The sequence below is a fragment of the Cebus imitator genome, unplaced genomic scaffold (genome assembly GCF_001604975.1).
Source record: "Cebus imitator isolate Cc_AM_T3 unplaced genomic scaffold, Cebus_imitator-1.0 Scaffold291, whole genome shotgun sequence".
Lineage (NCBI taxonomy): Eukaryota > Metazoa > Chordata > Mammalia > Primates > Cebidae > Cebus > Cebus imitator.
The window spans coordinates 1,539,994-1,552,514 of NW_016107606.1; the positions used below are offsets into that span (position 1 = coordinate 1,539,994).

A 12,521-nucleotide genomic window follows, 5' to 3' on the forward strand; every position below is an offset into this window, starting at 1 on the left:
CTCATCATTTTTGATGGCTGTATAATATTCCATGGTGTATATGTGCCACATTTTCCCTGTCCAACCCAAATCGATGGGCATTTGGGTTGGTTCCAGGTCTTTGCTATTGTAAACAGTGCTGCAATGAGCATTCGTGTGCATGGGTCCTTATAGTAGAATGATTTAGAATCCTTTGAATATATACCCAGTAATGGGATTGCTGGGTCAAATGGAAGCTCTATTTCTAGGTCCTTGAGGAATCGCCACACTGTCTTCCACAATGGTTGAACTAATTTACACTCCCACCAACAGTGTAAAAGCATTCCTATTTCTCCACATCCTCTCCAGCATCTGCTGTCTCCAGATTTTTTAATGATTGCCATTCTAACTGGCGTGAGATGGCATCTCAATGTAGCTTTGATTTGCATTTCTCTGATGACCAGTGATGATGAGCATTTTTTCATATATTTGTTGGCCTCATGTATGTCAAACTAACTTTAAGTTTTTACTGAGGGCAAAAGTTTAAAGAAATGCTCAGTGGTCATTCCTTTAAACTGTGGCTGTGAGAGAGAGAACAATGAAAATTAGTCATTTCAAATGCTGCAAGACACAGAAGGAATATTATTTGACATACATTGTCAAAATATGATGGAGGAAGTCAGTGCGTTCTGTGCAACATCATAGGAGAGGAATCACAGGAGCTTCCACTGTATTCCTTCATAGTTCCTTCCTTCTGCCTATTTCCCCATGTTAATTTCACTATACTAAAGATAATTAAGATTATATCTTTAATTATAGGTTGAGTCCTGTGTTATGGTACAAACGAAAAAGGCTTTGTAGCTGGAGGTTTCAATAGTCTTATGTAAGGTCACAATTTGTTCTACAAATCTCTTTGAATAATTTATGTCATATATAGAGATTTGGAATAGCAAAAGTCCTTCAGAGAGAAATTAATGAGTGTATCATGACCATATAATAATTTACTTATGAATTTTCTTAGATAAGAAACGGTTGAACTGGATTCAATTTTTATCACAGCCCGTGAAAAACTTCCTCTGTACCCCGTCTCACATGCCATTGGTTAACCAGCAGACAGTGTGTCCAGGGGCGTTGCCAGCTCATTGTTCTAATAGCCTGTGAGGGAGGGAAGGAGGAAGGAAGAAACATTTGCCAGCCAGGCCAGTGACAGAAATGGATTCGAAACATCGGTGTATGAAGCTGAATGATGGTCACTTCATGCCTGTCCTGGGATTTGGCACCTATGCACCTGCTGAGGTAACAATCATGTTTTCAGGGTTGAGAATTCAAAGGAGAAAAGCTAGAATAAGTGGAAGTTGACCGGGTTTGTGTTCCTACATGCTCTGCATAAATCCCCTGGTCTGTGTCCCTAGGTTAGAGTGGTACTTTATGCACAAAGAGAAAATGTCAGTGTTTGTTCTGCTTTGCACTCTGGCCACAGGATCGTCTACTGCTTATCTAGGGCACTGTTTTGTCTTCTGTTTATGTTTATTTCACAGCTTGTCGGAGTCTGTAAAACTCAGCAGGAAAAACACTGCCTGCCTGCTGCCTCTCTTGAAGATTGATTGCATGCAATGGGAGTGGTTTCTCTGTTTCTTTGTATAGTCAAAGAGATAGTCACTTCTTCTAAGACATAATTCAGAGGAATCTCTATGGCAAAAGTTAGTGGAGATGGGGTGCATGAAGTCTGTGGGGAGGGTATCACGGTTCTGATGGGCCTTGAGCACCACACAGTAATACTGGACCTGGACTAACGAGAGTCTCCCATGTGCTACTCTCAGCCCTGGGAAAATTACCTGAAAGGATAAAATATCCTGTTTTTAAGAAAAAAAAAAAAAAAAACTAGAACCTAACAAGAAAAGTTTAAATTCTTTGTCTTTGTTAATATGGGTCACATTTGTATCAAAATACTGTAACAGAATTTTCTGGTTTCTCTGACAAAAAAATTAATGGAATGGATTTTATTTTCTAGACTTAGCTATTTCTACACTGGAAGAAAACTTGTATCTCAAGACTGCCTTGAGAATACAATATGTGTGAATACAGACTAGTTACATAAAATTTGAGTCTCACATTTCTTATCTATAAGATATGAGGGTTTACACAGGGACATTTTGAAGACCACTAACAGGGGTGGCTTATGTTGTAATATATGTTGTCACGGAGAGGAAGTAAAGATGAGGACACCCCTGAGGCTGCAGCCCTGGTAAGCCTTTGAGTGCTCCCACAGCAGGGAAAAGATCAAGGATGGTATGAGAAGAGGGCTGTGAGACCACTACCTAGTTCCTTGTAATTTCGTGGAAAAAAGAAAGCCTCTGAAATACTTTTCAGATGAGAAAATACTTTATTTTGTTTCTGTTTTTGTCATTTAAAAGATACACTTTCAAATCAGTATTTAAATTTTTACAAAAGTCAGAAACTGTAAATTTCACTGCCATCATATTTTTCCTAAAAGAGTTGTCTTTCATTTATGGAGCTGAAACCCATTTTGCTAATATCTGACTTCTTGCAGTCGCTTGCTTATACATACCAATCAACATCCTTAGAGCACACATCATTCCTCCTACTATTTAGTTCTGTCATGCAGACATAATGGCTAATGGCTGTGTAGAAAAGACTTAATAGACTGCTATCCATAGATGTGCCTATTTCCAATATCAATCTGGCTGGTATCTGAGAAGGTGGATTTCTCACTATTTCCTAACTGATAAGGATCGTGGCTGTAAGTAACTGCTTGTGCGAACTGCGGGGTTTCTGTGCACCTGCTTTCCTTTGGGAGACTGGAAGCTTTGTGTCTGCTAGGCAGAGTGAATCAATCCAACCAGTCCCAGTCAAAATCTTAGGAATGGAGTATGCAGACAGCATCTCTTGTAGACAACATTTCACATACATTGTCAAAATGTGATGATGGAGGAAGTCAGGGTGTTCTGTGCAACATCACAGGAGAGGAATCACAGGCGCTTCCACTGTATTCTTTCATAGTTCCTTTCTTCTGCCTATTTCCCCATGTTTATTTCGGTATACTAAAAATAATTAAGATTATATCTTTAATTATAGGTTGAGTCCTGTTAATTTTTCCAAAAAATCACTGAACCTAAAAGTGTTTTGGGGAGACCTCCATCCAAGCCATTGGTCAACCAGTGATTTTTCTGGGACTTCAGAAGTTCCTGCTATGCTTAATCCTGATTCCTAACCGGGAAAGACCCAGGCAGACTGCAACAGGCTTATGATACAGAACACATCCAAGAAAGAAGGAAAAGCTGATTTTTGTAACTGTCACTGCTTGTGCCTGAACTAACTCTCAGGCACATGAGTCAGAAAATACTACCTTTGATTGCTCCCCCAGGTTCCTAAAAATAAAGCTGTAGAGGCCACCAAATGGGCAATAGAAGCTGGATTCCGCCACATTGATTCTGCACATTGTTACAATAATGAAGAGCATGTTGGACTGGCCATCCGAAACAAGATTGCAGATGGCAGTGTGAAGAGAGATGACATATTCTACACTTCAAAGGTACTGTGCCTATGATAAGCATGTATGCAGATGTATTTATTGTGATTGTGTGGAGGTGGCAATTCTATGAATGGATCCATAGTTGTGGGTGAATTGTGTTTATTCATTTCAATTTATTCACAAATATTCATGTATTAAAACTAAAATCAAAGGCAGGAAATGAAGATGACTTTCTCATCTTTGCATTGTTCAAATTTATGACTTCAGGTCCCTTTACTTTCTTGAATTCAGCACAGATCAATATAGTTTAACATAGACTAAGAATCACAGAAAACATTAATCATATTATGGTATTTCTTACCTCTTGGGTAAATTTCTTACATTTGTTATGATTCTAAGTTTCCATTATCATCTGGATTAGAGAGAGAGAGAAAGAAATATATGTGAGCTCTGTGAGTATTAAATAATGGTATCTACATTGTCTTAAACTGTGTCCAGCCCAAGTTCGCATATTAAAAACTGTGTTCACCTCCTCAGTTGCTAAACCCCAAAGATGCTTATTCTTGCCCATTGGGCTGAGTGGATGAAAGAATTTAACTATTAAAATGAGTTGTAAAACATACCAAAAATAATTCAGATAATGGATATGCTTGTTATTTGATAACAACTTTGACCTTTTGAGTATTTCATTCTGTCGTTCAATATATGTAATAGCTATATATTCAACATAAATAAAATTCATTAGGATATGACAGAACAAAATATTCACAAATATTCATGTGTTAAAACCAAAATCAAAGGCAGGAAACAAAGACGACTTTCTCATCTTTGCAGCATTTAAAGGGTATAACAAGAAGAAACAGAATAATTTGGCCTGTGGTCATCAGTTTTGAAGTAGTGGAAAATGTCTAAATATTAGGTGGAGCAAACTAGAAAAATTGGGTCAAGTGTTCATTCAACACAACTTCCTTTCTCTAACCTCTGCAGCTTTGGTGCACTTCCCATCGACCAGAGTTGGTCCGACCAGCCTTGGAAAGGTCACTGAGAAATCTTCAACTGGACTATGTCGACCTCTATCTTATTCATTTTCCAGTGTCTCTAAAGGTAGGCAGCTTGTGTGATCAAATTAATTTCACTTCTGTTGTCAGCATAAATACTGTTTTCATGGATATTTGAACTGAGCTTTTTCTTAGGAGGACATAGGGATTATAACATGGAAGGAGAGCCCTAAGTATAACTCCTAGTTCCCTTTCTATTGACTATATTTTAAATCCTTACTTCTCTGATACATGTCTACAAGAGAAGAGAGTGCAGAAACCTCAAAGGCTCTGCCTCAAAAACTTGAGGAAATGACAGTCGTCTCCTTGAAGGCAAAGGCCTTAGTTATGACTCCTGAGCTCGCCTCTTGGGATGTCACAGACACAGAGTTTCATGAAGCCGTGGTGTCCAGGAAAACTGCTGTACATATGGTGCACAATGGTCCATCTTCTCGCCTGTTTTCAAGGGGACATGGATGTGGAGGAACTCAGTCTGGGTGGGTTTTAAACACAGACCTTCATGTAGACTTGGGAAACCTTGTTGCTTCTGCTTCCTCTCTTTTCACACTGGAGTTTTTATCTTTGTTTAGCCAGGAATTCTTGTATCATTCATAACTTTTGATTTAAAGTTACAGAAAACTACTCAGGCTAGTTAATGCAAGAGTTTATTAAATGTGAAAATGGGAAGTCAAAGCCATGGAGACATTTAAGAACTTAATAAAATCTCTAGAAATACATACTTTCTCCATCCTTATCTCTGCCTTATTACAAAAGGGTTTTTTTTTTTTTTTCTTCAAATATTTGTTCCAACCTTTTCAATTGTTGGCAATGACAGCTTTGGAGCACTTTAAGGCTCATACTCATTGCCGTAAGAGAGCTCCTGTGGGTCTCCCAACTTCCAAAGTAGCCTTGAAAACACCTTCATTGACCATGACTTGTTCATGGTCCTGTCCATGGAACATCACATGTTCAGGGAGATAAAGAACTCTGATAGTGGCACCTGGGTCAAAAGTAGAATCCATCATTCCAAGATATCAAGGTCTTTTGAAGAGATACATTGTCACAGACAAAATTATCGAAGCAGAAAAAAGTAATGGAAGTCAATGAGGACACTCCATTAGGAAGCAGAAAGATGGTATTTATTTATACATACAACAGTTGTAAGATGTTAGAGGAAGCCTGTCTCCCGAAGACATTCCTTATGCCTCCACATGTAACACACATTGGAGCATTGTATCCCTACGTCATGGAAGATTCGTGTCCTTAAATGTACCTGAGAGCATGGCTATGTGTGGAGAAATTGATTTGTGACATCACTAAACTGACTGCTTCCACTTCAGCCAGCGGAGGAGCTGATCCCAAAAGATGAAAATGGAAAAATACTATTTGACACAGTGGATCTCTGTGCCACGTGGGAGGTAAGTGCAAGGAGGTGAGAACACAGATAAGAAATATGAGATGGGAGACATCTGGTTCCTACTTTCCAAGTAAAAGAATGGAAAATGCACCATTGAATCAAAAACTTAGGATTTTTACAGAGGCAGTTTTTGTGAGCAATGAGGAAAAGCAAATCACAGCAATACAAAAGAGAGATGTGGAGGAGAATTGGGGGTTAGGAGGACTGGAATCCCTTTCCTTCCCTGTGCATTAATCTCTCCAGTTTTCTAAGGAGGAAACAGAAATTCTAGCTCTTGCTTTCACTATCTTCTTGCCCACTTTTCTGTTTTATTTTTTGCCCTTTAAGAACTGCTGCTAGCTACGTTGACTGTCATTACCTTGACAGTTTTTACTTTCACAGTTCTATCTTACATTTATCTTGATCTTCGGTCAACTGCGAAAATGATATCTCACAATTCCTTTTTCCCAGGCCATGGAGAAGTGTAAGGACGCAGGATTGGCCAAGTCCATCGGGGTGTCCAACTTCAACCGCAGGCAGCTGGAGATGATCCTCAACAAGCCAGGGCTCAAGTACAAGCCTGTCTGCAACCAGGTGAGCGCCCTCAGCCTCCTCTCTTTTCTGTTCTTCATGCCCCTCTTCCTGTCCTATTGCCAAGTATCCATTCATTCAGTCCCACTTATCTTTGTGAAGAAGATTTGCGAGCAAAGTCTCTGTCTAGAAGGGCATGGAGGGCCCTTACTTGTACCCTGCTTCGAAAAGTCTTAGCAAAAAGGTGGGGTGACTTTAATGCTGAATTATGTTATATTTAGGGGAGGTCAATTCTATCAAGGAGGCCAAGGATTGTCAATTAGATTCAGGTAAAGTTGGAGTTACCCCTAAGCTATGATAGATGACCAGAGCGTGGATGGGCAAAGGTGATTTGGAGGGACTGTGTGTAGATATGAAGCCATGAAAAGATGGAATGAACAGTGCATGAGGAGAGAGTGAGAATAAGGGAAGAGAGATACTAGGGTTTGCATGGGGTTCAGATGTCTCAGTGCCTCTTGGTGTCTGTGCTTTCTTGACCAAGGGCATAGATACAATAAAAATTAGCTGCAGAGACTGAAGTTCATCCATGGTAGAAAGAGAAAATGACCTGTGTATGAAGATACTTGTTCACAGTGGGTGAAATCACCACTGAGGAACGTTTAGCAGAACGTGGAGCTGACCTAGGACTGCACGTGCTCCAAGTCTGCTGCTCTCTTTGGAGTGTGTCATGCAATCAGCTGTTTAAACATATCTACTCTATGCATGGTTCTTTCATAGCCTAAAGATAATTCCACCTTTGCCCTGAGTCCTGACAGACGATTCCAGGCTTCTTTGATCAAATTGATGCCCCCACACGTTACACACGTTTCAGCATTGAAGTCACTACACCTTTCCCAGTAACTTAGACATTTTTATTCTATTTTACTTTTTTAAAAGATCTACAATGGAAATACATGATGTATATTTGTGAATTTGGTATAATAACACAGTGCCGTGATAATTCAATAAAAGCATTGAGAAGTTAATGTGGTTTTAATATTAGTAGTTCCTCAATTTTTTATTATGACAATTTCCAAACTTTCCAAAAATTTGATAAAAATAATACTGAATACCCATGTTACCATTTATATTCAAAGTTACTCAATTACTAACATTTTCACATTGTTATATAGGGGCATATCTGCATCAATACACATAATGTTTCTAGAATCTTTTCAAGTCAAATCATAAAGATGACAATTGAGCCCTGGAGACCTCTCATAGCATGCCACAGGAATGAAGATATTCTCCCAGTTACAGTGCCATTACTATATCTAAGAAAATCATCTCTAGTGTCCCCATGTCATTTGGTATCCAGTCCATATTTGAATTTTCCATTGTTGAATCAAAACGTCTTTTGTAGCTCTTCTTTTTAAACCAGAATTCAATTGTTTTTATATTGTTGTATTTTGATATCAGTTAACTTGTTTTTCTCAGTTTTTGAAGGTTTCTGTAAATTAGACGTTAGATGTGAGTGATTTATTACATCGGCTTAAATCTTTTGGGCAAGAAAATGTTTTTATCGTGCCGTGTTTTTCAAATTGCACCACACTAGACTGCATGCAATCTCAGATTGCTCCACTTGTGGGGAAGCTAGTTTTAAAAATTTGGTTAAGCTAACGATGGTCAGATTTGTTGATTTTAACACATGTTTTCTCTTTAACAATTACTAGTAATATTCTGGTGGATAATTCTCAACAGAAGAAGTCATATACCCATGACAAATTTTCACATCTGATTGAGTATACATCAGTGATTTGAATGTTTTTTGTGTTGTATTTCTGTTATCTTATTTGTCATTTCCTTGGGGTTTTTACATACTCATTTTTAATTTTAATGACTTGTTTTATTATTCTTACCTGATATTTTACTAAAAATAATTTCTTACCAAGTAAAAATAATAAACTATTATTCCTCTAAGTCAGGGTAAAAGTTAACTTTTTCCTTCAATTAGCAGTGTACTGAGAATGTAATTGCTGTAATGACTGCCATCAGACTAGGCAAATATTGCTGTTCTTTTTCTCATTCTCTCACTAATTTCTATAGACTCAGAGATTTTTGTTCTTTATTTTTAATTCATTTTACTTAATTATTTTTCAAAAACTTTTCCTCTTTACTGAAACATAAAACACATTTACAGCATGCAAGTTAACTTAAAATTAAATGATGTCTTCCCAAACCAAGTATTTGTAAATGTATCTTCAAGCACTGAAAATAAACCAACATATTCCAGAGGCAGACTCAGACCGTCACCTCATGTAAAATGGAGCTAAGCACAAACTGAGAGTTATGCACAGCGTTAGTTTTCTTAAGTTAGGCGAGTAACTTAAGTAATTGCCATGAATAAATATTATTCTCTTATTTCACGGAGTTTTTCTTCTGAACCATCTATCATTGCCATTCAGAGAAACATTAATATAGCCAATCAAAAACACACTGCAAATTGAAATGTGTCAATATCCTAGATCAGAAATTTTAATTTTTAAGAGTAAATGCTGTTTAATGTCCTACCATAACAAAAAGCAGTTCACTGAAAACAAATGTATGAAATTCTTGTTACACTTTATGAAAGTCTGAAATCATACATAGAAAAGAACCATCAAGATATTTTTTAAAAATTTAACTTTATATATTCTGAACCACATGCTAATTATAATTCATTGTTCGTTACACAGCACCAATACCCATTTTATTTAATTTTTAATGCTTACATCTACTCATTAGGTCGTTTTTGTCTGTCAGAACTGCTCTCATGAGTCTTTGACCATTTTCTTGATTTCTGTCACAATTTGATGCTCAAGGCTCAAAGAATCTGACCCTATCCCAGCTCTGAAAATGGCCATGTCTCCTTCTAGCGGTCAAAGTTATTTAGAAACCAGGATAGGGTGTAGAGAGTTGCTTGTGCTCAGAAATGGCATTTCTATTTTCTTAGGAGAGAGGGATATAAAATTTATGTTTATGAAAATGATCACTTCTTGACAATAATATTCTGAGTTCAAACTTAATGTTATACATTATTCAGCTTCTTTTACTTTAGTCATTTTTATACTAACATAACTTTTGGGTTATCTGATGCTTTTCCATCTTGGTCATCTGCAGGTGGAATGTCATCCTTACCTCAACCAGAGCAAACTGCTGGATTTCTGCAAGTCAAAAGACATTGTTCTGGTTGCCTATAGTGCTCTGGGGTCCCACCGAGAAAAAGCATGGTAATAAGAGCAACAGGAAGTTTACCTAAAACACCACATTTTGATAAAAGCTTTTAAAAAGATCATGCTCAGTTTCCTGGAGTTCACTCACAGCTGACTTGGCGAGAGGGAAGAATTTGCATTTCTGACGAGATCCCAGGTGATGCTGCTGCGGCTGTTCAGGGGCCTCACTTGAGAAGCTCTGGTTCAGAATGAACATCTTAATCTTTTAGGGAGCCTCCTAACAAACTGTATCCGCAGCCTCAGGGCTTCAGCATTTCTGCCTTTCCTCCCAGGGTGGATCAGAACTCCCCGGTTCTCTTGGATGACCCAGTTCTATGTGCCTTGGCAAAAAAGCACAAGCGAACCCCAGCCCTGATTGCCCTGCGCTACCACCTGCAGCGTGGGGCTGTGGTCCTGGCCAAGAGCTACAATGAGCAGCGGATCAGAGAGAACATGCAGGTGAGGAGCGGGGCTGTGGGCATCAGGGCTCCTGCATGGTGTCCTTGAGAGGTGTGCTTCTTGTAAGGCTCTCAGGACACCTTTGGGCCAGCTCCCTTTCCCTGTGATTTGCTGTATGAACTTTTTGTGTGCATTATAAGGGTTTCTTCTACTCTACCACAGGAGTGGCAGCACAGGTGGAGAGAAATGGGTGGGATAAAAAGCAGAAATCTGGGTTAGCATTAAGCCAGTGATACCCATATTCTTCTGCTAGGGATATCTCCTTTTTAAAATTTTCTATAATGAGGAGTTTGATTAGACATTCTTTAGTCTCCATATCATCGTGGATTTTTTTCTTTTATAATAATGTAGTATAAATTTCTTATATTTATTCTCTTAGAATTTTACCTTTGCCAAGTGCTTAACTCTGCCTGTTTTTTCTTGGGAGTTGGGGGGGTGGTCGTTTGTTCTTATTTTTATGTGTAGGAGACCATAATTATACCTATAGCTAAGGATATAAGACAAACCCACTGAACATAGAGGCTTAATGAGCATTTATTGAGCTCAAGATTCCATGGTTAGAAAATTAGCCTGAGCTCAGCCTAAACTTAGTCCAGTCCTTCTATTCCTGGCTGGGCTCTGTGTGCAGGGCAGTGAGGCTGCTCTGCTTGGAATGTCCATGGGGCATCTATCTGGGCACCTCCCTGTCCTCCACGCAGTTCTTTATCCTCCAGCCATCCAGCCCAGGCTTCACCTCAGCACAGGACACTAGCCCAAGGCAGTGAGTGGACACATGCAAAGCCTTTTCAGGTCTAAGCTCAGAGAGCTGCCACACCATTTTTTCTGGGAAATTCTATCACTTCATGCAAGTTACAGGACAGGTCAGACTCTACTATGTATGTGATATGTGTGAAATAATTTATCAATGGGTGTATATATATATGAGTATATATACTTGATATATTATTTCATATATTAAGAATACATCCAAGTATTTAAAGAATTAATATCCAGAATCCATATCTATCTATCTATATATCTATATGTAGATAGATATATATGTTTCCTAATTAGTTGTGTATATACAAAATATATACCGTATATAATACATCATAAAACATGTTATATATATGACATATATCATGTATATGTATATATGTCACTATTTGCTAAAACATTAAGTAAAATCAGTGTATAAATCTATAGGATACTCTGAAATAGTGATACAGAGAATGAGAGAGAGTAAAAAATGACAATGAAACGATGAATCTAGGTAGCAGCATTTATTGTATTATTTAAGAAATATTTTTAGACATTAGAAAATCCACAAAACGAAAAGGTAAAGTTATGAAAGACTGTAGAAATTACCAGTATTTGTACACATGTGTATGTTCTCTAATTAATCTATTATATATAGACATATATGATATATGGCATATGTGTTATATAATATATATGTTAATTAGTAGCCATACACATATATGTATTTATTCTGGATATTAATTCTTTAGAGATTTGAATGTATTCTTGAAATAATAGCTCCCAAATTTTAAGTGTGCTGTCATATTCTTTGTGGTTATATTTTCACAAACAAAAGTTTCTATCCCTAATGTAGACTAATTTTTTATGCGTCTTTCTTGTGGTTAATGAGTGCTGTGTCTTATCATATATTGGAAATATCACAATATTTTACTGTGTTATCTTACAAAATTGTTAATATTCTTTCCTTGGAAATTTGGTTGTTAATTCTATTGGGATTGTTTTTTAAAATATTATGTGAAATAAGGATCCAAACATGCATATCAAATTTTTGAATTTTTAGCAAAATGCCCACCAACATTTATTGAAAAGTTCATATTTTTTCACATGTCTCTTTTTTTTAACCTGTAACATAAATGAAATGTCCATGAGTAATTATCTGACCTCTCTTCCATCTTCAGTTAACTTATTTACTTTTCTGTACTATGATGTTAAAAAGTAAGTTTCACTTCCAGTATGGTACAAATATTTTTCTAACTTCTTCATTTGTTTAATAATATCTTAGCTGTTCTTGACTAATGTGTTACTTAAAATTGTAAATCATCTTATTAACTTGCACGAGTAAATGTTTTATTCTCTTGTTGACATTGTAATAAACCTGCAGATCAATGTGGAGAGAACTGAGTCTTTGACAATATTGAGATTTCCTATTTATGTTCATATTATGAATTTCTCACTACTTATTAATAAATGGTATTTTAATAAATCTATCATTAATTTCATAACTTTCTCCATGAATTCATCTATATTTTTAGATTTATTCATAGAGTACTGATAATTTTCATAGTTTTTGATAACTTGTTATTTTTGTTTTGTGGATTTTCTAATGTATAGAACACATGGACACAGGGAGGGGAGCACTACACACTGGGGTCAGTTGGGGGGAAATAGGGGAGGGA

At 37.2% G+C, this 12,521-nt stretch overlaps 1 protein-coding gene across 1 annotated transcript in view; it reads left to right on the plus strand.

The window, feature by feature from the left end:
• The first annotated feature begins 959 nt into the window (after positions 1–959).
• Positions 960–12,521, plus strand: part of LOC108285104 (aldo-keto reductase family 1 member C1 homolog) — a 16,366-nt gene continuing 4,804 nt past the window's right edge. The window contains exons 1-7 of the mRNA XM_017502083.2: positions 960–1,254; positions 3,344–3,511; positions 4,439–4,555; positions 5,829–5,906; positions 6,356–6,478; positions 9,554–9,663; positions 9,939–10,104. Coding sequence (XP_017357572.1) covers positions 1,171–1,254; positions 3,344–3,511; positions 4,439–4,555; positions 5,829–5,906; positions 6,356–6,478; positions 9,554–9,663; positions 9,939–10,104 — 846 coding nt within the window. The 5' untranslated portion in view covers positions 960–1,170. The remainder of the gene's footprint in view (positions 1,255–3,343; positions 3,512–4,438; positions 4,556–5,828; positions 5,907–6,355; positions 6,479–9,553; positions 9,664–9,938; positions 10,105–12,521) is intronic.